The sequence below is a fragment of the Oncorhynchus mykiss genome, chromosome 15, assembly GCF_013265735.2.
Source record: "Oncorhynchus mykiss isolate Arlee chromosome 15, USDA_OmykA_1.1, whole genome shotgun sequence".
In the NCBI taxonomy this organism is placed as follows: Eukaryota; Metazoa; Chordata; class Actinopteri; order Salmoniformes; family Salmonidae; genus Oncorhynchus; species Oncorhynchus mykiss.
In genome coordinates this window covers 29,401,974-29,426,867 of record NC_048579.1, presented here as the reverse complement: position 1 = coordinate 29,426,867, position 24,894 = coordinate 29,401,974, and the positions used below count along the sequence as shown (strand labels likewise).

At 41.2% G+C, this 24,894-nt stretch overlaps 3 protein-coding genes across 5 annotated transcripts; 1 reads left to right on the top strand and 2 right to left on the bottom strand.

The window, feature by feature from the left end:
* Positions 1 to 49: 49 nt before the first annotated feature.
* Positions 50 to 4,474, bottom strand: prlh2 (prolactin releasing hormone 2). The gene is made up of 3 exons (XM_021563002.2): positions 4,387 to 4,474; positions 3,912 to 4,106; positions 50 to 508 (listed from the first exon to the last, which is right to left on the bottom strand). The coding sequence occupies exons 1-3, from the start codon at positions 4,448 to 4,450 to the stop codon at positions 300 to 302; spliced, it is 468 nt and encodes a 155-aa protein (XP_021418677.2). The 5' UTR covers positions 4,451 to 4,474; the 3' UTR covers positions 50 to 299.
* Positions 4,475 to 11,762: 7,288 nt separating this feature from the next.
* On the bottom strand, positions 11,763 to 21,572 carry zfand1 (zinc finger, AN1-type domain 1). Of its 3 annotated transcripts, none has more exons than XM_021562995.2 (8): positions 21,458 to 21,572; positions 20,760 to 20,802; positions 20,534 to 20,573; positions 20,210 to 20,337; positions 15,726 to 15,817; positions 15,322 to 15,443; positions 12,478 to 12,633; positions 11,763 to 12,037 (listed from the first exon to the last, which is right to left on the bottom strand). In XM_021562995.2, exons 1-8 carry the CDS (start codon positions 21,510 to 21,512, stop codon positions 11,861 to 11,863), a joined length of 813 nt encoding a protein of 270 aa, XP_021418670.1. In that variant the 5' UTR covers positions 21,513 to 21,572; the 3' UTR covers positions 11,763 to 11,860. The 3 variants fall into 3 exon arrangements, with proteins under 3 accessions (XP_021418670.1, XP_036800148.1, XP_021418671.1); XM_036944253.1 differs by having other exon boundaries at positions 21,485 to 21,527; XM_021562996.2 differs by lacking the exon at positions 21,458 to 21,572 and adding an exon at positions 20,922 to 20,991.
* A 751-nt stretch (positions 21,573 to 22,323) lies between these two features.
* chmp4c (charged multivesicular body protein 4C) lies at positions 22,324 to 24,582 on the top strand. The gene is made up of 5 exons (XM_021562994.2): positions 22,324 to 22,749; positions 23,093 to 23,270; positions 23,529 to 23,637; positions 23,831 to 23,963; positions 24,064 to 24,582. The coding sequence occupies exons 1-5, from the start codon at positions 22,512 to 22,514 to the stop codon at positions 24,123 to 24,125; spliced, it is 720 nt and encodes a 239-aa protein (XP_021418669.1). The 5' UTR covers positions 22,324 to 22,511; the 3' UTR covers positions 24,126 to 24,582.
* The last annotated feature ends 312 nt before the right edge of the window (positions 24,583 to 24,894 follow it).

Here is a 24,894-nt window from a genome sequence, read left to right as displayed (position 1 = left end):
TTTATTCAACAATAATTGGTCACGGCACCAATGTACCAAAAACATAGTCTGTTACTATCTTAATTTATTAATCAATATAGATTGCATTTCTCAGTATGTACCATACAGACTACAACTGGTCAGCCAGTTTAGAGGTCCCTAGACTAAGACATACTGTAGGCTTGAGAGCAAACCTTGAAAAGAAAGAAAGAATGACAGAAAGAAAAAGGAGATAGAGACAAAGAAAGACAATACTTGATTAAATAAAGACACGTTCACAGACACAGATGGTGGGGGCGGGCGAGCGGCCAAGCATGTTGTCATGGTAGCCAGTCGGCGTCCTCTCCGCTAAGTGTCTTCCCGATGTTCTCCTGGTTCCTGATGATGTCGAGGAGAATCTCCAGTGTGCTGACCATCGCCCCAGGGTGTCTGAGCCCTCCGCTGCCCCCTCCTCCGCTCTGCCTCTTCCCAAAACGCCCGATGGGCCTTACCCCACGCCCCACGTACCAGAATGGATCTATTTCTGGACCTGACAAAGACACAAGGGGTGAGTGGAAGCGTCAAGTTAAGGTTTTACACTGAACAAAAATATCAATGCAGCATGTAAAGTGTTGGTCCCATGTTTCATGAGCTGAAATAAAAGATCCCAGATATTTTCCATACCACAAAAAAAGCTTATTTCTCTCAAATGTTTTTCACTAATTTGTTTACATTCCTGTTAGTGAGCATTTCTCCTTTTTCCAAGATAATCCATCCACCATACAGGTGTGGCATATCAAGAAGCTGATTAAACAGCATGGTCATTACACAGGTGCAGCTTGTGCTGTGGACAATAAAAGGCCACTCTAAGATGTTCAATTTTGTCACACAACACAATGACACAGATGTCTCAGGTTTTTTGAGGGAGTGTGCAATTGGCATGCTGACTGCAGGAATGTCCAACAGAGCTGTTGCTAGAGAAGTTAATGTTAATTTCTCTACCATAAGCCACCTCCAATGTCATTTTAGAAAATGTGGCAGTACATCCAAACGGTCTCATAACCGCATACCAAGTTTAACCACGCCAGCCCAGGGCCTACACATCTGAGTATTTCTGTCTGTAATAAAGCCCTTTTGTGGGGAAAAAAATCATTCTGATTGGCTGGGCCTGGCTCCCCAGTGGGTGCCCCTATGAACCTCCCAGGCCCACCCGTGTGTGCACCCCTGCCCAGTCATTTGAAATCCATAGATTAGGGCCAAATGAATTTATTTCAATTGACTGATTTCCTTTTATGAACTATATTTTTGTTCAGTATATATACAGTTGTGGCCAAAAATATTGGCACCCTTACACATTATTCAAGTAACTCACAATGTTCCCTAAAAATAAGTTGAAATTGAACAAAGTATTTGGTCTCCACAATTCTTTATTTCGCTGTTAATATTACAGAACCTTTGTTTTTTATTCTGAACTTAATATATCCATTGAATTCAGAAAATAAACAGAAATGACATTGAAATAATTATTGACACCCTAGACTTAATATTTGGTAGCACAGCCTTTGGTCAAAATAACTGCACTCAAGTGCTTCCTATAGTCATTGATGAGCTTCCTGAACCTCTGTACTGGCAGTTTGGCCCACTCCTCTTGTGCAAACTTCTCCAGTTCTCTCAGATTTGAAGGGTGCCTTCTCCCAACTGCTGTTTTCAGGTCTTTCCACAAGTTTTCAATGGGATTTAGATCTGGACTCATTGCTGCCCACTTCAGAACAGTCCAGTGTTTTGTCTTGAACCATTTCTGGGTTCTTTTTGAAGTGTGTTTGGGGTCAATGTCCTGCCATCAATGTCCTGCCATGCACAGGTTCAAGGTACCCAGTGCCAGAGGCAGCAAAGCAAGCCCAAAACATAATTGAACCTCCTCCATGTTTGGCTGTAGGGAAGATGTTATTTTCTTTGAAAGCTCAATTTTGTTTTAGAGTTGCTTTAGACAATTCTATGGTTTTCTTTCTTTTGTCCATGCTCGTTGCGGCACACACAGTGACACACAACAGGAGAATGAGTCCTTTCCTCTATTCAAACTGGTTGAATAAGTGATTTTTATACTGCAGACACATTCAACTCACCACAGGTGAGTTCAATTCTAAAGGTAATGAGAATCACCTGATTGAAATTATTTCTAACTACTTCTAGAAGTTGTCGTCCGGGCCATTTTAGGATTTCTTTGTGGAATTTGCTAAGATTTAGTAAATTATTCCGTTTTTTTTGTTGTAGTTCAACTGCACACCGAAGACATACATTTGTGGATACCAAAGAATGTTTTAATTTCAACCGTTTTCTGGAAGAAATGGTGCATTATTTGAAAAAGGGTGCCAATAGTTTTGGCCACGACTGTACATATACAAGAATGTGCTCGCACTAACAGACAGACAGAGCCCCCCCCCCCCCCCTCCACAAAGTACACAGTTGTACCGTTATGCGTAAACAGTAGTCACACCTAATACCCATCATATTGCTGATTCATAACTAGTGATAATGCTCTAAAGGACCAGGTTATTGTTCATATCATGTTATTGTCCATACCAATACCATGAAATGTGGGATGAACATTGTGCATGAACAATACATGTTTTTGTTAGGCTATTGGTATGAACAATAACCTGGTATGAACAGCAATACCATTTCTTGTTAGGTTATAGAATAACCTGGTATGAACAATATCTTTACTTGGTATAAGGCTACTGGCATAAACAATAACCTGTTATGAACAATACCATTTAGGCTATTGGTGTGAACAATGACCTGTTATGAACAGTAACCTGGTATGAACAATACCATTTTAGGCTATTGGTGTGAACAATAACCTGGTATGAACAATATTATTTTAGGCTATTGGTGTGAACAATAACCTGGTATGAACAATAACCTGGTATGAACAATAGTATTTTAGGCTATTGGTATGAACAATAACCTGGTATGAACAATACCATTTTAGGCTATTGGTGTGAACAATAACCTGGTATGAACAATACCATTTTAGGCTATTGGTGTGAAAAATAACCTGGTATGAACAATAACTTGGTATGAACAATAACATTTTAAGCTATTGGTGTGAACAATAACCTGGTATGAACAATAACATTTTAAGCTATTGGTATGAACAATACCATTTTACGCTATTGGTATGAAAAATACAATTTTAAGCTATTGGTATGAACAATGCCATTTTAGGCTATTGGTATGAACAATACCATTTTAGGCTATTGGTATGAACAATACCATTTTAAGCTATTGGTATGAACAATACCATTTTAAGCTATTGGTATGAACAATACCATTTTAGGCTATTGGTATGAACAATACCATTTTAAGCTATTGGTATGAACAATACCATTTTAGGCTATTGGTATGAACAATAACCTGAAAGTGGATGTCACCTTTTCATTTAGGCAGTGGAGGTCCATTACTGGGTTTGGATGATCATTTTTAGGCAACACTAGTCTTCTATGAAGATTTTAGGATTTATAAGTCAAGTAAACTGTGAATGTTTCATTTATGAATACCATATCAATCATTAAAAAACATGTTCAAATCCATAACTAAGATGTTGAAAATCTAGATGATATTACAAATGAACAAAATGTTGTTGTTTTTTTTGCATAATTATAAATTATATCACATTAACAGTGGTGTGTTACATTCAAAAGTATTACATTTGTTAATTATGATTAAATGTTTTGATGGACAAATTCTACAACCCTTTTATTAACCACTTGTAATACGTTTGAAATTGAATTTTTAAAGTTTTTTTTATTATAACACAAAGAAATGTATACAAAATAATGTGTGAAATCCTATGTGTAATATCCAATGTGTCACCAATGTCACCTTTCAAAATCAAATCCAATTAAGACAAATCATTCACTTATTCGAAAATAAAACGTGTTTCAACTTACTTCTGTTGTCGACATTGTGAACGATGTGAAAGTCGTGCTCCACGGTGGTACTGTGAACGCAGGTGACCGTCGTGGAAAGCAGCAACAGAATCGTGAGCGCAGCCATCAGCCAGCGGGACCCCAGGACGCACTCTCTCACCATCACTCGGCACGCAGCTGTAGTCTCAGGTGTCATTGTGGATGGACGGCAAGGCACTGCACATGGTCCGTTGTGTTTTTAAAATGACATAAAGGTAAAGATAAATAATTAAACCCGACTTTAGACTTGTGTCAATGTAATCTTGCCATATACTTTGAATTAGCCTAGTTCTTGCGTAATTGCGCACCAATGTGTAATTTTAGAACATACATATACCAGCGAACGATCTACTCTAACACAAGGCTAACTAATAGCTCAATAAATACGTAATAATCCTAAATATATGTTCACTTTTTATACATAAAAGTGGAGAGCACACAACCAGTTTCAACTTACCGTAAACGTTGGTAGCTTGCTGAGGTGGGTCGGTGGAGAGTTTTCCTCGTGCCAGGTTATTCATTAGCGGAAATGGTGTGAGCGCGAATTTATATATTCCGGACTGCCCATCTTAAATGATGACTCAAGAACGTCTGTCAGATAGGATACTCCGGTTGATATCGTCAGCACCACCACTTCCTCCCCATCCCCTCCTTCTTGCAAATCCCCTTATCCTTTAAGAATGAAAATGTAATGTAATGGGGCGTTTGGGTTGCAGTTTTCCTGGTCCATGGCACGCCGCGGTGCACTCCATCAAGGAGTCAATGACATGTGGACAACATTAACTTAGTTAGTAGACTCCTGCTTTGGGGACCTTTACTTCGGGTACAAAACAGTGAACCAGAGCTGTGGAGGCGGGTATGCGTCAATCATTTTGATTAGTATCGACAAGTCCTACTGTTGTCATAGCACCAACCAGATAGTGGAAAACAGATCACTGAGTATCATGTTCATTGAATGAACTTGTATATGTCTAATAAAATTCACTCGTATTGTAATTCATTATAGGTTATTGAAATCTAGAACATTGGACAGTTACTTCAATGCAACATGGTACACGTTTATGTTGCCTACGTTCTTTAGTAATGTGCAATATTCACATGCATTAACAAATGGATGAAAACTCAAGTACAACACTTGAGTGATCAAATAGAGTGATATTCTTTTGCATGTGGGGTCAATGAGTTTGCACAGTTCATGTCCAAACATCCCTGACACAGCTAGGTCAGAGAGATGAGTCACAGGTGACAGTCCGGTTGAGGGGAAATTCAGAGTGAAATGTCAAAAAGGTGATAGCAGCTTTGGCGTGAGGCCCATGACTACACTTGTCTAAAAAAAATAGTGCTATCAAGAAACTTAAACTGTTCTTTGGCTGTCCCAATGCAGGTAGAGCCCTTTTTGTGTTCCATGTAGAACCCTTTCCATAGATGGTTTGACATGGAACCCAAAAGGGTTCTATCTGGAACCAAAAAAGTTATCCTATGGGGACAGCCAAATAACCCCTTTGGAAACCTTTTTTCTAAAGAGTTTAGGTCCAGTGAGAGGATATCTAAATACAGATGATATATACAGTGTACAATACCAGTCAAACGTTTGGACACACCTACTCATTCAAGGGTTTTTCATTCTTTTTTACTATTTTCTACATTGTAGAATAATAGTGAAGACATCTAAACTATGAAATAACACATATGGAATCATGTAGTTACCAAAAAAGAGTTAAACACATCAAAATAGATTTTAGATTCTTCAAAGTAGGCACACTTTGCATTGATGACAGTTTTGCACACTCTTGGCATTCTTTCAACCAGCTTCATGAGGAATGCTTTTTCAATAGTCTTGAAGGAGTTCCTACATATGCTGAGAATTTGTTGGCTGCTTTTCCTTCATTCTGTAGTCCAACTCATCCCAAACCATCTCAATTGGGTTGAGTTCGGGTGATTGTGGAGGCCAGGCCATCTAATGCAGCACTCCATCACTCTTCTTCTTGGTCAAATAGCCCTTACACAGTCTGGAGGTGTGTTTTGGGTCATTGTCCTGTTGAAAAACAGATAGTTCCACTAAGCGCAACCAGATGGGATGGCGTATTGCTGCCGAATGTTGTGGTAGCCATGCTGGTTAAGTGTGCCTTTAAATAAATCACAGACAGTGACACCAGCAAAGCACCCCACACCATTACACCTCCTCCTCCATGCTTCACGGTGGGAACCACACGCGGAGATCATCCGTTCTACTCTGGGTCTCACAACGACAGGCGGTTGGAACCAAAAAACTCAAATTTGGACTCATCAGACCAAAGGACAGATGTCTAATGTCCATTGCTCATGTTTCTTGGCCCAAGCAAGTCTATTCTTCTTATTGGTGTCCTTTAGTAGTGGTTTCTTTGCAGCAAAATCGAGCATGAAGGCCTGATTCACGCAGTCTCCTCTGAACAGTTGATGTTGAGATGTGTCTGTTACTTGAACTCTGTGAGGTGCAATCTGAGGTGCAGTTACAGTAATTGCCTATTTCTGAGGCTAGTAACTCTAATGAACTTACCCTCTGCAGCAGAGGTACCTCGGGTTCTTCCTTTCCTGTGGCGGTCCTCATGAGAGCCAGTTTCATCGTTGTTGATGGTTTTTGTGACTACACTTGAAGAAACGTTCAAAGTTCTTGAAATTGTCCATTTTGACTGACATTCATGTCTTAAAGTAATGATGGACTGTTGTTTCTCTTTGCTTATTTGAGCCGTTCTTGCCATAATATGGACTTGGTATTTTAGCAAATAGGGCTATCTTCTGTATACCACCACTACCTTGTCACCTTGTCACAACACAACTAATTGTCTCAAACGCATTAAGAAGGAAAGAAATTCCACAAACTAACTGTTAACATCTTTTAACACACCTGTTAATTAAATGCATTCCAGATGACTACCCCATGAAGCTGGTTGATGGAATATCAAGAGTGTGCAAAGCTGTCATCAAGGCAAAGGGTGGCTACTTTGAAGAATCTCAAATATAAAATATATTTTGATTTGTTAAACACTTTTTTGGTTACTACATGGTTCCATATGTGTTATTTTATAACTTTGATGTCTTCACTACTATTCTACAATGTAGAAAATAGTACAAATAAAGAAAAACCCTTGAATTAGTAGGTCAAGAAGCTGATTAAACAGCATCATCATTATACAGGTGCATCTTGTGCTTAGGACAATAAAAGGCCACTCTAAAATGTGCAGTTTTGTCACACAACACAATGTCACAGATCTCTCAAGTTTTTTGGGGGGGGAGGGGAGTGCAATTGGCATGCTGACTGCAGGAATGTCCACCAGAGCTGTTGCCATAGAATTTAATGTTCATTTCTCTACCATAAGCCACCTCCAACCTCGTTTTTGAGAATTTTGCACTACGTTCAACTGGCCTCACAACCGCAGACCACTTGTAACCACGATAGCCCAGGACCTCCACATCCGGCTTCTTCACCTGCGGGATCGTCTGAGACCAGACACCCTGAAGGAACTGTGGGTTTGCACAACCTAAGAATTTCTGCACAAACTGTCAGAAACCGTCTCAGGGAAGCTCATCTGTGTGCTTGTCGTCCTCATCAGGGTATTGACCTGACTGCCGTTCAGCGTCGTATCCGAATTCAGTGGGAAAATGCTCACCTTTGATGACCACTGGCACGCTGGAGAAGTGTGCTCTTCACGGATGAATCCCGGTTTCAACTTTACCGGGTGGATGGCAGATGTCGTGTATGGCGTTGTGTGGGTGAACGGTTTGCTGATGTCAACATTGTGAACAGAGAGCCCCATGGTGGCGGTGGGGTTATGGTATGGGCAGACATAAGCTAAGGCCAATAAACACAATTGCATTTTATCGATGGCAATTTGAATGCACAGCAATACCGTGACGAGATCCTGAGGCCCATTGTTTTGACATTCATCCGTCGCCACCACCTCATGTTTCAGCATGATAATGCACGGCCCCATGTCACAAGGATCTGTACACAATTCCCTGAAGCTAAAAATGTCCCAATTCTACCATGGCCTGCGTGCTCACCAGACTTATCACCCATTGAGCATGTTTAGGATGCTCTGGGTTGATGTGTACGACAGCACGTTCCAGTTCCTGACAATATCCAGCAACTTCGCACAGCCATTGAAGAGGAGTGGGACAACATTCCACAGGCTACAATAAACAGCCTGAACAACTTCATAAAAAAATATATATATTATTTAACGAGGCAAGTCAGTTATGAACAAATTCTTATTTACAATGACGGCATACTCCGGCCAAACCCTCCTCTAGACCGGAAAATGCTGGGCCAATTGTGCGCCGCCCTATGGGACTCCCGATGACGGCCGGTTGTGATACAGCCCGGGACCGAACCAGGGTCTGTAGTGATGCCTCTAGCACTGAGATGCAGTGCCTTAGAGCACTGTGCCACCGCTGTGCCACTCGGGGGCTAAAGGAGATGTGTCCTATTTATGCGAAGGAGATGTGTCACGCTGCATGAGGGGGTCACACCAGATACTGACTGGTTTTCTGATCCACGCCTCTACCTTTTTTTTAAGGTATCTGTGACCAAAAGATGCATATCTTTATTCCCAGTCATGTGAAATCCATAGATTAGGGCCAATTGAATTGATTTAAATTGACTGATCCTTATAGGAACTGTAACTCTGTAAAATCTTTGAAATTGTTGCGTGTCGCTTTTCAATTTTTGTTCAGTGTAAAAAAAAGACACTGCTGGCACCCCTTAATCAAATCTTATTGGTGCAATTTGTAAGAAACAAATCTGCAAACAAAAAAACGGCCAATAAAACTGTCACAATTCATAAGCACATCAATTGAGAGAGTGGCATTATTCATAATTCCATCCTCTTCATTCAAAAGTCTTGGTGGATATTGTAGTACGTCATTGGCCTGTTTAGTATGGGTGAGGCACGGTTCACTTGGGGGGATGCAGTTTGGTTCTCCTCCATAGATTAGGACAGCCATTATTGCCCTGTTGAAGAGGATCAGATGCCGTGATGTAAGTAAGAGTTCACCCAACAAGAGAGGATGGCTGTGCTAATGACTAAATTACTGCCCGAGGGTGTATATAATCATGACTCGGATGTGCCGCCGGAGACCAAATTGAGGCTTAATGCTTGAAGATGCATATTGCATATTATTGATTTATGGCGAGGAGCTCTCATTTTCAACAGAACAAATATTAGACACTTCCACCAGATGCTCAACCCCTATCAGATTTTTCCCAATATTCAAGCTTCTGGGCTAAAAGTATTTGAGGTGTGTCCAGTATATTCTCACCATACCATTTTAAACTGTATTGAACTGCTGTAAATTATTCATATTTCTTTGCTCTTCCAAAATATGAGGCCATCATTTTACTAATAAAATAGGACTTATCTATTATGTCAGAACCAAGGAGCAGCAGAATACCGCTTTACATCCACAAATATCACACACACAAATAGCTCAAAGAACATATGCACATGCGTGACCTGCGTTCCGTATCGACCCCGTTCTGGATCCGGTCCACCAGTTGAGTACGGAGGATATACAGTATGTTGTGCCCCTTAAAATGTGTGTGCTTAGCATGAGAAACATGAGCTTAGATGGATCTTCAGGTTGATCCCTGATAATCTAACACTACTGCCTTTCTCTACCACTCTGGGCTAAAGACGTCATAGGCCTCTCTCAACGTTTGGAAAAATCCTCCAAATCCTGCCTCAACGAGTCTTACCACACAAACACTCACTGCGTATTAATTAAGTCAGAATGTCACACAGCAGTCTCATTAACCCATGCTGTGTGTCTGACAACACTATAGGAGAGGCTACAGCTGTGGAAGGATAGCGAAAACGCACCGTGTGAAATCCAAGGCCACGTTCCAAATGGCACCCTATTCCCTTTATAGGGATCTGGTCAAAAGTAGTGCACTTTATAGGGAATAGGGTGCCATTTGGGACACACAGCCGAGACTCTTGGCCCAGCAGTGTCATCTTGACTGAAATGACCATGAACATACTATTGGCTCCCTCCATCTACATTTGTGTGTGTGTGGTGAGAAAGAGGAGAGCGATGCAAATCCAGGATAACACTCAGATTATCATTTTCGAGATCCCTGATCAGAACGTCCACTCTGAGAAATCATCTAAGGTATAGATTGTACTGATCTTTGGACTAGGACAAATCCTCACATATCCACAGTACTGCACATTAGGAATGTGATTAAAAGAAATCAGCTAAAATGCAATTCCACGTAATTCCAGCATTTATAATTATTTCATGATAGATCATACATTGACTATAAGACGTATGTTCTGCTCACATACAGAGAAATCTGCTTTCTACTGGTGTTGAATTACTTTCTACTGGTGTTGAATTTCACTATTACGGTGTTAGGCAGGCTGTCTTAACATGGACACCCTTCACTATAGGAATTTCTTAGTTGACTGAGGAAACCTTGCTTGCAGGATGATTAAGTGTCGGTGGACTAAGACTCAAGGTCTAAATCATTTCCGTTTATGCCATGGTGTTTTTGTTATTGAGACTGACCATAAATCGTGGCCTACACAAAGAGTGGGCAGAGGTCCACCATTGATCTTCTCTGGTTTCCCCAGTCTAGAACGGCAGCTTTCCTTATAGCTAGTTCCAATGGCCAAGTATTTGCTGCTAACTGATGGTGTTTGTTTCGTGGGGGTGCTGGTGTATCAGATTCAACAGGATATTATAAAGTATGGAAACACTATCAGTATATGGTCTGATGGGATTGAAAGCATAAGAAACTGCTACTTGCTTGAAAGTCATGCTGTTAAGGCTGGGATTCAATCCGATCAGCGGTAGATCCGCTTAAAAGCGCAGTGGACATTTAAAGGTAATTTCCAATTGAGCCAATATTTGCAGCGTTTACCATGAATAACCTTGGGTAGTGTAATTTTCTTATTTGAATGATGAAAATAATGTTGGAAATGACATCAGTTTGAACAGGTACAGAGAAGGTGCCTGTGTTGAACAACGATTACACATTGATGTTCCACTTGGCTGAGGCAGAGAACAGAGTAGCAGGGAGTTTATCACGCCTGTAAAAACAACACGATCTGACCAAATACATTTTTCTCACCTTTACATCAGTGGCCCAGTGGAAAAGGCATCAATCAGCCTGGGGATTGTGGTTTCAAGTCCCACCTGGGTTGATTCGATTCTGCTTGTTTTTCAATGAGTATACCATTAATCAATGGCAAATTACTGTTGAGTACTTTGGTTCCAACTCCCAATTTATAATTGCACAGATCCCTATCTCCATCAGATCCCTATCCCCATCAGATCACTATCCCCATCAGATCCCTATCCCCACCAGATCACTATCCCCATCAGATCCCTATCCCCACCAGATCACTATCCCCATCAGATCCCTATCCCCATCAGATCACTATCCCCATCAGATCACTATCTCCATCAGATCCCTATCCCCATCAGATCCCTATCCCCACCAGATCACTATCCCCATCCCCATCAGATCCCTATCCCCATCAGATCACTATCCCCATCAGATCCCTATCCCCATCAGATCACTATCCCCGGCAATGCCGTAACATTGCTTGCTCACTCCAATTGAAATGCATGTGGCTAGCTTTCATTACTGTCAATAGTGATTTCCAAATTGCCTAAGTGGCCCAGAGGATCACAATAATAAGGGAAATGTTTTACTATCAAATAGGTACTAGAGAACCCACATTGGAAGCCCTTTTCCAGATCATGACTACAATACCACCCCCTGTACTTCAACAAAATACACATTCGTACATTGTATTTTCTAAGCAAATGAAGCACATGTCAAACTGCCGTAAATCAAAACTTTAATATCCTAAATAAAAAAACACATGTTCATAGTATTCCAACGACTCAAAATGATTTAGACCATCGGTGTCGTGTGCGAGTCAGGACTGTGGGATGTAGGCAGAGGTGTCCTCCAGGCCTGAGCAGTCGTTGTCCAGGTACTCAAGGATCACGTCGCCCCCGTTGTAGAGGGGCGAGTCTGGGTGAGCCAGCATGGAGAGAAGAGTGTCGTCCATCTTGAGAGCTTCGCCCGTCTGGGGGTGGCACAGCCGCAGTTTCTACACGTCAACAACAACGCCACGGGGGGAGGACAAAGTCGTTTTTTAGTAAGAGGTATCTCAGAGACAGACCAACAGGAAAATTTGCCATGCGCAGTCGATCACCTGCTGGGTGTCGACAAATGGTGTCGATTCAACATGTAGAATAGAATGGAAACAAACAGAAAATGGCGGCCGATGTTCTGTGGTCAGTGGCGATAGGATGGATAGCCATTGGGCACTGGCAATGTCCGTGTTGGTATGTTTCGTCTCTAATATTTGCATAATGACAATGGTAGAATAGGTTCTTCTGCTTGGAGACAGCTCGTGATAGTTTTCGGTTACCTTTGTTAATACATTGTTCTAAGATGTTTCAAAAAGAGAGGTTTCTAAAAATGTGTTTGATGATAGCGGTACAATAGGTTGATTGGAACCTGCTGCTCGAGGCTGTTTTCTGTTACCTTAGCCGTTAGTACGTTGTTGTTGTTCTTGAGGCTGGCCAGTGAGGCGGCGTAGTCCACTACTTTCCCCACACTCCACTTGGAACAGAAAAACATAGGCAGGCTGGAGTCTTTGCCCTCTCTGGGAAGGAAGACATTGAAATAGGTCCTCTCTGTCTGGAAAGCAAAGTTAGAGATGTAGACTTGTATATCAAATAAAATGCAAAAGCACATAAAAGACACTGACTCTTTATAGAATGATGACAAGTAGATGCTGTTTACAGCAGGGTTCCTAACCTTTTCACCATGCCCCCCCCCCATTTTTACTATCACTCCCTTTTTATTGTTTATTGACATAGCCTATATTAAACCAGCTTGAATGTTTAATTAGGGCCCTAAGAAAAATGTGGGAAGTCCATTTCCCTCAATTCCACGTAGTTTAACAAGACTCATGGCATCTTTTGGATAGGCTATTTAATCATAATAATAGATAAGGAAAATGCATCCCGCTACCAAATATGTTTTATAGGCCAATGTTTTCAACTTAATTATACACATATTTCTCTTCTACAGAAAGTGAATAGATCAATTGATAGTCACATTGTATAAGATTACTTCCAAGCAAGTTTCTTTGACTCCTCAACTTCAAAAAGGTCATAGCTCAGCTTCTGAATATCAGAGACAAACCAAAGATATTCCCATCAGAGGTGACTCTTCCTCGGGTGTAAACCTTCCTTGACTCGAGGGGGGAATATTTGTTTATTATTTGCGATTGTTTAAAAAAACGATGCATAAATCTGCCATGCTTTAGGCTAGATACAAGCGGTAAAATGCCAGCGGGAGAGTCGACTGCTGGGAATATCTTTGGTTTGTCTCTATGATATTCAGCAGAGGTACGACCTTCAAAAGATGAGGAGTCAAAGAAATTAGAGGGTGTAATTTAGAGGGTGTAATTTCTTTGACTCCTCAACTTTAAAAGGCCATAACTCAGGGTCTGAATATCATAAAGACAAACCAAAGATATTCCCATCAGAGATAACTCTTCCTCTGGCATTCTACCGCTAGGCTAAAGCATCGCAGAGACTTATGCATTGTTTTAGATTGGTTTAAACAATTGCAAACAAATATATATATATATACACTACCGGTCAAAAGTTCTAGAACACCTACTCCTTCAAGGCTTTTGCTTTATTTTGACTGTTTTCTACATTGTAGAATAATAGTAAAGATATCAAAACTATGCAGTAACCAAAAAGGTGTTTATGAGATTCTTCAAATAGCCACCCCTTGCCTTGACAGCTTTGCATTCTCTTGGCATTCTCCAAACCAGCTTCACCTGGAATGCTTTTCCAACAATCTTTAAGGAGTTCCCACATATGCTGAGCACTTGTTGACTGCTTTTCCTTCACTCTGCGGTCCGACTCATCCCAAACCATCTCAATTTGGTTGAGGTCGGAGTATTATGGAGGCCAGGTCATCTGATGCAGCACTCCACCACTCTCCTTCTTGGTAAAATAGCCCTTACACAGCCTGGAGGTATGTTGGGTTATTGTCCTGTTGAAAAACAAATTAAAGTCCCACTAAGCCCAAACCAGTTGGAGTGGCATATCGCTGCAGAATGCTGCGGTAGCCATGCTGGTTAAGTGTGCCTCAAATTCTAAATAAATCACAGTGTCACCAGCAAAGCACCCCCACACCAACTCCGTGCTTTACGGTGGGAAATACACGTGGAGATCATCCGTTCACCCACACCGCATCTCACAAAGACATGACGGTTAGAGCCAAAAATCTCTAATTTGGACTCCAGAACAAAGGACAAATTTCCACCGGTCTAATGTCCATTGCTCGTGTTTCTTGGCGCAAGCAAGTCTCTTCTTCTTATTGGTGTCCTTTAGTAGTGGTTTCTTTGCAGCAATCAACCATGAAGGCCTGATTCACACAGTCTCCTCTGAACAGTTGATGTTGAGATGTGTCTGTTACTTGAACTCTGAAGCATTTACTTGGGCTGCATTTTCTGAGGCTGGTAACTTATGAACCTATCCGCTGCAGCAGAGGTAACTCTGGGTCTTCCTTTCCTGTGGTTGTCCTCATGAGAGCCTTCATCATAGCACTTGATGGTTTTTGAGACTGCACTTGAAGAAACTTTCAAGGTTCTTGAAATGTTCCGTATTGACTGACCTTAATGTCTTAAAGTAATGGGCTATCGTTTCTCTTTGCTTATTTGAGCTGCTCTTTCCATAATATGGACTTGGTCTTTTACCAAATGGGGCTATCTTCTGTATACCCCCGACCTTGTCACAACACAACTGATTGGCTCAAAAGCATTAAGGAAAGAAATTCCACAAATTTACTTAACTCGTTAATTGAAATGCATTCCAGGTTACTACCTCATGAAGCTGGTTGAAAATGCAAAGAGTGTGCAAAGCTGTCATCAAGTCAAAGGGTGGCTATTTGAAAGATCTCAAATATATTCAACAATGTAGAAAACAGTAAAAAATAAAGAGAAACCCTTGAATGAGTAGGTGTGTTTAAACTGTTCTAAAACTTTTGACCGGTAGTATATATTTGTTCTTAACTGACTTGCCTAGTTAAAAAAAACCAGCATAAATTAGGTTATTACTTCTTGACCCAACATAGTATGTGGCATTATATATATATATATATCACAGCCCCACTTTAATAATACCATCACAGTTCAAGTCTACACACCACACTCTCTGTGTCTGAATCTCAAATTACACCCTATTCCCTAAATAGTGCACTACTTTTGAACAGAGCCCAGTGGGCCCTGGTTGAAAGTAGCCCACTAGGGAATAGGTTGGAAGCAATCACTCTGCATCTCGCTCTCCATCGCTCTGGTAGTACCTGTGGCAGTCCGTTGTCTCCCTCAGCATGAAGCTTTAGTTTCATCAAAGTCACCTTGGCTGCTGTTGCAGCGTTCTTTACTCCCTTGCGACCTTTCCTCGGAGGCAAAGCCTTCTTGGACTCTGTTCAGTCAAGAGGGTAGAACCCAACATTTTGGTGAACACTGCCCTCATGTGGACAGGCTAAAGAATAGCAGGGATAAGCATATCCTGTATGGCCATGGATGTCATACAATTTATTTTGAAAAGACTCCCAAATGGCACCCTATTCCCTATATAGTTCACTACTTTTGACCACAGCCCTGTGGAAATAGGTAATAGGGTACCATTTGGGATATAACTCCAATGGACCCAGTAAAAGCATTTTTGGGGGGTTTGTGATGAAAAGTTGCGACTGTGACTAACCTACTATCTTCTGCACGAGCGCTTGTGTGGCAGCCATGCGAGGCTTGGGCGTTTCCAGTTTATCACACTTGTGGTCATCTTGGTGACGATGGCTGGAGAATAAAGAAAATAGGGGTATGAGAGGAGCTTTTAACACACCCATCATCTGTCTTTCCACTGCAGGCGGTCCACGGCTAGATCTCAAAGATATATATTTTCTTACATTACATTTTTTTAAAGGAATATTTCGAACAACAGATTAAACCAATTTTGGCCAAGGGATCCATGAAATAAGTTTAGAGGGTGTAATATAATACAATGTAATATTATTAGTCTAAAATGTATGTAATTAATCCTGGGAAACATGGTCTTGGGAGGCTCACTGGGATATTGGTATCTACAGCGCTCCACCAATTATCCATTTGTCAAATTATAATACTTCTTGTATTCCCAGAAAATGTAAAAAAAATCAACTACATACATGCACTGTAATTTAAAATGTGCGTCAGCATGCTTCCGTTCGGGTAAGTCCACGTTGAGACCCTGTAGCCAGTATACACTTCCTCAAAATAGAATGAATCTGCAGTGCCTTTAGAAAGTATTCACCCATTGACTTTTCACCCACATTTTTGTTGTGTTACAATACCCCCAGTCACTACAAATAACTCAGTTTCCGGAGAGGAAGGAAACTGCTCAGGGATTTCACCATGATGCTAATGATGACTAAAACAGTTACGGAGTTTAATGGCTGTGATGGGAGGATACAAGGTTGTGGATCCATCCTCAGTTTTCACTCCACAATTACTAACCTAAATGACAGTGAAAAAAGGGACAGCTTTACAGAATAAAAATATTCCAAAACATGCATCCTGTTTGCAAGAAAGTAAAACTAAAGTAAAACTGCAAAAAAATGTGGCAAAGAAATTAACTTTATGCCCTAAAACATCACTGAGTACCATTCTTCATATTTCTAAGCATGGCGGTGGCTGCATCTTGTTATGGGTATGCTTGTCACCATCAAGGACTAGGAAGTTTAAGGATAAAAACAAAATGAATAGAGCTAAGCACAGGCAAAATCCTAGAGGAAAAACTGGTTCAGTCTGCTTTCCAACAGACATTGGGAGAACAAATGTACCTTTCAGCAGGACAATAACCAAAAACACAAGGCCAAATATTCAATGGAGTTACTTACCAAGATGACATTGAATGTTCCCGACTGGCCTAATTACAGGTTTGACTTAAATCAACTTGAAAATCTATGGTAAGACTTGAAAATGGCAATTGAGACATGATCAACAACCAACTTCACAGAGCTTGAAGAATCTTTTAAAGAATAATGAGCATTTTTGTCAAATCCAGGTGTGTACAGCTCTTAAAGACTTACCAGAAAGACTATCAGCTGTAATCACTGCGAAAGGAGATTCAATGTATTGACTCAGGGGTGTGAATACTTATGTATATAAATATTTCTATATTCCATATTCAATAAATATACAAAAATATCTAAAAACATGTTTTCACATTGTCATTATGAGGTTTTGTGTGTAGATGGGTGAGAAAAAAAAGCAATTGAATCCATTTTGAATTCAGGCTGTAACAATAAAATATGGAATAAGTAAAGGGGTATGAATACTTTCTAAACGCACTGTATGATCACTCAAGAAATCTGTCATTAACAGACATTTTTGCCAAGGAGATTTTAGTCGCGTAATTTCACATCTACCTAAAATGTTTGGTGCATGTGCATGTCTCGTTGAATGACAACACTTCATTGAAGAATCCCTATTGTTGACCAATCACCTACAAAGGGGCTAGGACTTGAGCTTGCCTCAATACATTTTTTTGTGCACACGAACAGGCGAAGGTCACAAAATGTCATCATAATATACACGGTATATACAAAAGTATGTGGACACCCCATCAAATGAGTGGATTTGGCAATTTTTTTTATTTAATCTTTATTTAAGTAGGCAAGTCAGTTAAGAACACATTCTTATTTACAATGAAGGCCTAGGAACAGTGGGTTAACTGCCTTTTTCAGGGGCAGAACGACAGATTTTTACCTTGTCAGCTCGATCTAGCAACCTTTTGGTTACTGGCCCAACGCTCTAACCACACAGCCCAACGCTCTAACCACACAGACGATGTCTTCCCTGTAACACACTGTGTTGAGATTGCCTGCAATGACAACAAGCTCAGTCCGATGATGCTGACACACACCGCCCCAGACCATGACGGACCCTCCACCTCCAAATCGGTCCTGCTCCAGAGTACAGGTCTCGGTGAAATGCTCATTCCTTCGATGATAAACACAAATCCGACCATCACTCCTGGTGAGACAAAACCGTGGCTCGTCAGTGAAGAGCACTTTTTGCCAGTCATGTCTGGTCCAGTGATGGTGGGTTTGTGCCCATATGCGACGTTGTTGCCGGTGAGGTCTGGTGAGGACCTTACAACAGACCTACAAGCCCTCAGTCCAGCCTCTCTCAGCCTATTGCGGACAGTGTGAGCACTTATGGAGGGATTGTGCGTTCCTGGTGTAACTTGGGCAGTTGTTGCTGCCATCCTGTACCTGTCCCACAGGTGTGATGTTCAGATGTACCGATCATGTGCAGGTGTTGTTACACGTGGTCTGCCACCGCGAGGACGATCAGCTGTCCGTCCTGTCTTCCTGTAGAGCTGTCCTAGGCGTCTCACAGTACGGACATTGCAATTTATTGCCCTGGCCACATCTGCAGTCCTCATGCCTCCTTGCAGCATGCCAAAGGCACGTTCACGCAGATGAGCAGGGATCTTTCTTTTGGTGTTTTTCAGAGTCAGTAGAAAGGCCTCCTTAGTGTCCTACGTTTTCATAACTGTGACCTTAATTGTCTACCATCTGTAAGCTGTTAGTGCCTTAACGACCGTTCCACAGGTGCATGTTCATTAATTGTTTATGGGAAACAAGCATGGGAAACAGTGTTTAAACCTTTTACAATGACGATCTTTGAAGTCATTTGGATTTTTACGAATTATCTTTGAAAAGGCAGGGTCCTGAAAAAGAGACGTTTCTTTTTTTGCCGACTTTAGATGATTCTGTGCTTCCAACTTCATGGCAACAGTTTGAGGAAGGCCCTTTCCTGTTTGACATGACAATGCCCCCATGCACAAAGCGAGGTCCATACAGAAATGGTTTGTCAAGATCGGTGTGAAAGAACATGACTGGCCTGTACAGAGCCCTGACCTCAACCCCATCGAACATCTTTGTGATGAATTGGAACGGCAACTGCGAGCCAGGCCTAATCACCCAACATCAGTGCCTGACCTCACTAATGCCCTTGCATCCAACATCTAGTGGAAAGCCTTCTCAGAAGAGTGGAGGCTGTTATAGCAGCAAAGGGGCCCCAACTCCATATTAATGCGCATGATTTTGGAATGAGATGTTCTACGAGCAGGTGTCCACATACTTTGATAATGTAGTGTGTGCACAATCTATTCCGAACTGTTTTGGGTGGGATGTATTGCTGTCTCTACCTTCTTGCCGTTTGTGCTATTGTCTGTGCCCAATAATGTTTGTACCATGTTTTGTGCTGCTACCATGTTGTGTTGCTACCATGTTGTTGTCATGTGTTGCTGCCTTGCTATGTTGTCATCTTAGGTCTCTCTTTATGTAGTGTCGTGATGTGTGTTTTGTCCTATATTTCTAATTTAAAAAATGTCATCCCAGCCCCCGTCCCCACAGGAGGCCTTTTGCCAGGCCGTCATTGTAAATAATAATTTGTTCTTAACTGACTTGCCTTGTTAAATAAAGGTTAAATGAAAAATAAATAAATGGGAAGCATGCGGACGCCTTGAGCTACATCCATTTTTTCGTATGGAATATCATGATATACACATTGATTTGAAAAGAATATAGCTTATAAATGCCCCATGAGCTTAGTTCAACTGTTGTACCCAATCAGAACCCAAAATATAAGCTTGTTCCACTAAATATTTCAAAAAGAACACTGTATAGCCTCAAAACATTGTTAAAACTAAAATTGAGATATAATGGACGGTCGGTCCTCGTAGCTATAGCTCGTTCTATGAATTTGAGTGGTTACATTTCTCCAGGCCCACCCATCAGGTTTTTACAAACTTAAAACTGTCTTTCAGGGCTTGAGACACGGTTTGTCCAGCAATGCACTGGCAAAGTCATAGCAATAACATACAAAGAGTTGTATTATCTCATTCGAGGTGGTCCCTGATAAATTTGCTGTCACAAAAGATGTCCCGGACCCAAAAAGTTTGAGAACCCATCTACTCCTCAACCAACACATCACCTAACACTAGTTTCAGTAGATCTGGACCCGTATTCACAAAGTGTCTCAGAATAGGAGTGCTGATTTAGGATCACCCCTGTCCATCCATTGTGAAAAGGCAAAACTGATCGTAGATCAGCACTCCTTCTGAGAAACTTTTTTAATATTGTCCCTGTTCTTGTTGGAGAGACCAGGGCAGACAACGGAAAGAAACATGACACTTACGCCAAACAGAAATGTTTCTGACAGTGTGGACAAATGACTGGCAACAGTTCTTTCCCTTTGCAGTCTTCAAATGTGCATGGGTATCTCGTACAGCCACCAGATATCTGGACTTCTTTTTTAACGTCCACCTGAGAAAAACATTTTCAATCATGACTGGATTCAAAATCATGAGAAAACTAGTTTGCCATTAAATCTCAACGCTGAATATGCGTCCCATTTGGCCCCCTATTCCCTATATAGGGCATTACTTTTGGGTCAAAATAGCAGGCTCTGGTCTAAAGTAGGAATTAGGATGCCGTTTGGGACGCAGGCAGAGTTTCTTACCACAGGACAAGCGTGCAAATCTCGACTTCTGTGTTCAAGGCTGGAAGGAAAGTAAAAAGACTTGTCTAGTAGTCAATCACAAAAACATGTTTTTCTTTTTTATATCACATTCAAACCCAAGAGCCATGGTGAGTGAATTTAGTTAAACACATATACACAAGTCAGGCCGTCATATTTATCGCCTGGATAAATAAAAGGTTAAACAACAACAAAAATCTGATCTTACCAGAAAACACCCCTGCAGGCATCACAAATAAATGGTAGAAAATCTGGAGGAGAAATTGGGATAGAAAGTAGTAAAATGCATTGACAACTTCAACATAATGCCAAAATCAAAGGCTAGCAGCAGTGATAGCAAAACGATGGTGGATAATTGAAGATGTCCCACCCAGACAGTTTAATACTAAAACATGTTTCAGTATGCACCAATGCATTAGCAGCTGGGTCTGGTCTGCTTATTTCGCTGTAACGTTATAAGAACCAGAAGAAAATAGGGAGTGGGATGTCACCTCTTCCTTCTCTGGTGATAGGATTGGCAAGCCACTGCTAACTGGCTAGCTCCTGCTAACTGCCGATCTAGCCACTGCTAGTTCTAGCTGCCCTTGCTGACTCATTGTGGATTCCAAAGAGACTAACAAAGCGTTTGCGTTTCTAGCTACTTCTAGAGAGAAATAAGAGCTCAATTAAATTGGCTACACTTACAAATTGACTAAGTGTTATTAACTAGCTAGCTAGCAGCTAACTGTTGTCAACAGCTAACAAGTTAGCCAGCCTTACAGTGATTAGCATAGCCATGTAGCTAGCTAACCAATTAGCAAGTTGGCAAAACAAACGGTAGCTACAAAAACACAACATTTAACGTGAAGCAACATAGTTCATTCTTTCGATCACATAATTCTAGTAAAAATGTTTTTTAATGAAAACCTGTCTGATGGCAGGACTTTATGTTACAATGTTTCCCAATGTCTAGTTCAGCCATGATTCTTCTTGCGTCAACTTTTCAACTTTGGCCACAGATGTAACAATGAGACAGATATTTCACCGGATGTAAAAATGTGAAGCACTCACTACCAAATATGGTGGTGGTCGGCAGTGGGAGAAGATGGATTTTTGCCGAAATTCTGCTAATTTTCTCATCGATTAAACATTTGATCTCAATGCAGTTTTCTGTTTTCAAAACTATAAATATGTTACGAACAGAGTGGCAACGTTTTGTAGAATTCACCCTTTGTCAAAGTTTTTGTTGTTGTTTTGGAGTGCAAGGGCGAATTATTGCACACGCGCACTTCACAGAGTAGGCGTTCTCTAACGGAGATGCGCAAATATATGCTAGAACTCGCCAATCGGCTCTCGCTAGTTCGTGTTTGGTTCTGTCCAACTCCTTGCTTGTTCTGCCGACTATGACTATAACGGGCGGTGGTCTATCTTATGTTACTTATAAAAATCTTTGCTCTGACCATGCAACGGACTCACGTGACTAAACATAAACCAATCTCTGTCCATGATAAATTGATACGTTGTACTAACTAGTAATGATACATTTATGAGTGATACATTGTAAAAAAGGCCTACATTGTAGGTGAATTATTCCACTGTAAATGTTTTGTTTTTTAAATGATTATTGTGTTGATTATCTTGACATTAAATAATTAGATACATTTCCTTAAGCCTATCCTTTATATGCAATATTTTCTCATAGGGGCCTAGTTATTTATCTCTGTAAAATTCACGTTTTTTCATAATAGCTAGGGCCTAGGCCATTGTGTCATTCATTATAAAAGCCAATTGTTATTTTCCACGGCCAGCCACAGGTGTCACATTTCAAGAATCGTCATTCAGGTGTGTGGGACTGGCTAGCTGTTTTTGAATTGAAGCCGTCGTACCTGAATTGCAACCTGCACCTGGCGCGACTTTCTCCAGAGAAGTCTAACGAGCGACATTTGAAAAGTAACTAACTGAATACAAAAAAAAGGCCAAAATGAGCAAAATTTCTAAATTGTTCAAGGGAAGCTCAAGTTCGAGCTCTTCTAGCCACTATCCAAGCTCTTCGAAGTCGAAACATGGCCATCGGTCTCGGACAGGACCTACCCCGCAGGAGGCCATTCACAAACTTCGAGAAACAGAGGCGATGCTGGCGAAAAAACAGGACTTCTTGGAAAATAAAATTGAACAAGAAATTATGATAGCAAAGAAGAATGGCCTCAAGAATAAACGTGGTATGTATTGTGAAATTGTCACGTTTGCATGATTTGGTTGGTCCGTGTTGAACCACCTGAACCTAAATAATCTGTATCGATAGGATCCCGTCTTTTCTGGTGAAGTATTTTGTTCATTGTCAATACAGGGAAGTCCTACAAACAGACAATAGTTGTGTCAATGCTGCTTGCAGCCCAATCTTCAATCGGTTACTTTTATTTAATGACTCCTATCTAGTTCATACTAATTTGTGTCCTTATTTACCCCTTCTGCCATTGCTTTTTTTTCTTAACTACTAAAGATGCAAACGGTACTTCCATGTGCTATTTAATCATCATCGTAACCATATTTTTGTACCACCAGCGGCCCTCCAGGCACTGAAGAGGAAGAAGCGCTTTGAGCAGCAACTCACCCAGATTGACGGGACCCTCTCCACCATCGAGTTCCAAAGGGAGGCATTGGAGAATGCCAACACCAACACTGAGGTCCTGAAGACCATGGGCTACGCTGCCAAGGCCATCAAGGGGGTCCACCAGAACATGTGAGTTAACAAGGGTAATAACCATTAAACACCAGGTATGCACCGCAAATGGCACCCTATTCCCTATAGTGCACAACGTTGGTCCTTGGTAGCTATCAAACACTGTCCTTTCTCAATATTTACTTTATTGCCAGTTATATGCTCCTAATTCTATTTAAACTGGAGTTGAATGTTATATCAGGCAAAAAAAAGAGGATCATGTCTAACTAGACCTACTACTATTATACTGTTCCTAAATCTTCTCTCTTTTCCTCCCAGGGATCTGGATAAAATTGACTCTCTGATGCAGGACATCACTGAGTCACAGGAAGTGGCCCAGGAGATCTGTGACGCTATCTCCCGACCTTTCGGAGATGCATTTGATGAGGTAACCTATTTACTGCTCACCATTTCTCAAAGAAAGACATCTTAATTCATCCTCTTAGCCTATTCACTGTGGCCAGTGGAGGATTAATTTATTTAGCTGCTTGATAGGCTACTCAGGTTTTGTGACTTCCTGATTGCCAAACATGTACAATACTGCATGCATCTCAATGGCTCCCATTCGGATTATCCTGCAGGATGAGCTGTTAGCGGAGCTGGCAGAGTTGGAGCTGGAGGAGAGCATGACGAACATGGGCAGAGTGCCCAGTGTGCCCACTGCCAAGCTGCCCACCTCCAAGCTGCCCTCAACTCGACCCAGCCAGCGCACTCGTAAGTACAGGACAAGGGTAGTTGAAGTGTATGCTAGTTTTTATAATACAGTCGGCGTTAAACCGACTCCGGGTAACAGTTTTGAACTCCTGTTTTACAGCGTCCAAGAAGAAGGCAGAGGATGATGATGACATGCAGATGCTGGCAGCCTGGGCAGTGTAACTAACACACACCAGACTCTAAATGTACAAATGTTAATTTGAATGTTTTTATCTTTTTATTCTAATCAGTTTCTTAGGGAAAAGCCAATGATCTCTATTTTGTTGGATTGTTTTTATGTGTGTTGTACAATTATGGAAGTGAAGAATTGGAATGTGTGCTCTGGCTAGGTGATTTTATTACTGCTACATTACACAATTTTCTGTCAATGAAGGATACAGTTGCTAGTGAAAGTCTACACACCTCTCTTTAAATTTAGCTGCCTTCAAATGAAAGGGATAGTTTGCCTATTTTAAAACGGTGCCAGGGAAACTAAACCAAAGCAAGGATTGCTGTTGTACTTTGTCCATAGACCGCTTACTGAGTAAGGAAACCAATAACATTTTTGCATTTGTTGCACAAATCCCATTTAAGTCATGGTACTGATATTAAATATGTTCATATCTATACTGAACTTAAATTCTGACAATCCCGCAGGTGAAGAAGCCAGATGTGGCGGTTCTGGGCTGGTGTGGTTACTTGTGGTTGTGAGGCCAGTTGGACCTACTGCCAAATTCTCTAAAATTATGTTGGAAGTGGCTTAGGGTAGAGAAATGAACATTAAATTCTCTGGCAGCAGCTCTGGTGGGGCTTTCCTGCAGTCAGCATGCCAATTGCACACTCCCTCAACTTGAGATGTCTGTTGCATTATGTTGTGACAACTGCACATTTGAGTGGCTTTTTATTGTCCCCAGCACAAGGTGAACCAGTGTAATGATCATGCTGTTTAATC

Excerpts from the sequence above, each read along its gene's own strand:
- zfand1 (XM_021562995.2), bottom strand. The coding sequence starts at position 21,512 with ATGGCTGAACTAGACATTGGGAAACATTGTAACATAAAGTCCTGCCAT. Across the intron at positions 20,574-20,759 it reads GCCTGCAGGGGTGTTTTCTG|CCTTGAACACAGAAGTCGAG; the intron begins GTAAGATCAGAT and ends CTTTCCTTCCAG. Across the intron at positions 12,634-15,321 it reads GAGACAACGGACTGCCACAG|ACAGAGAGGACCTATTTCAA; the intron begins GTACTACCAGAG and ends TTTGCTTTCCAG.
- chmp4c (XM_021562994.2), top strand. The coding sequence starts at position 22,512 with ATGAGCAAAATTTCTAAATTGTTCAAGGGAAGCTCAAGTTCGAGCTCT. Across the intron at positions 22,750-23,092 it reads TGGCCTCAAGAATAAACGTG|CGGCCCTCCAGGCACTGAAG; the intron begins GTATGTATTGTG and ends TTGTACCACCAG. Across the intron at positions 23,271-23,528 it reads AAGGGGGTCCACCAGAACAT|GGATCTGGATAAAATTGACT; the intron begins GTGAGTTAACAA and ends TTTTCCTCCCAG.
- prlh2 (XM_021563002.2), bottom strand. The coding sequence starts at position 4,450 with ATGAATAACCTGGCACGAGGAAAACTCTCCACCGACCCACCTCAGCAA. Across the intron at positions 4,107-4,386 it reads GCAAGCTACCAACGTTTACG|TGCCTTGCCGTCCATCCACA; the intron begins GTAAGTTGAAAC and ends GACCATGTGCAG. Across the intron at positions 509-3,911 it reads TCACAATGTCGACAACAGAA|GTCCAGAAATAGATCCATTC; the intron begins GTAAGTTGAAAC and ends TGTCTTTGTCAG.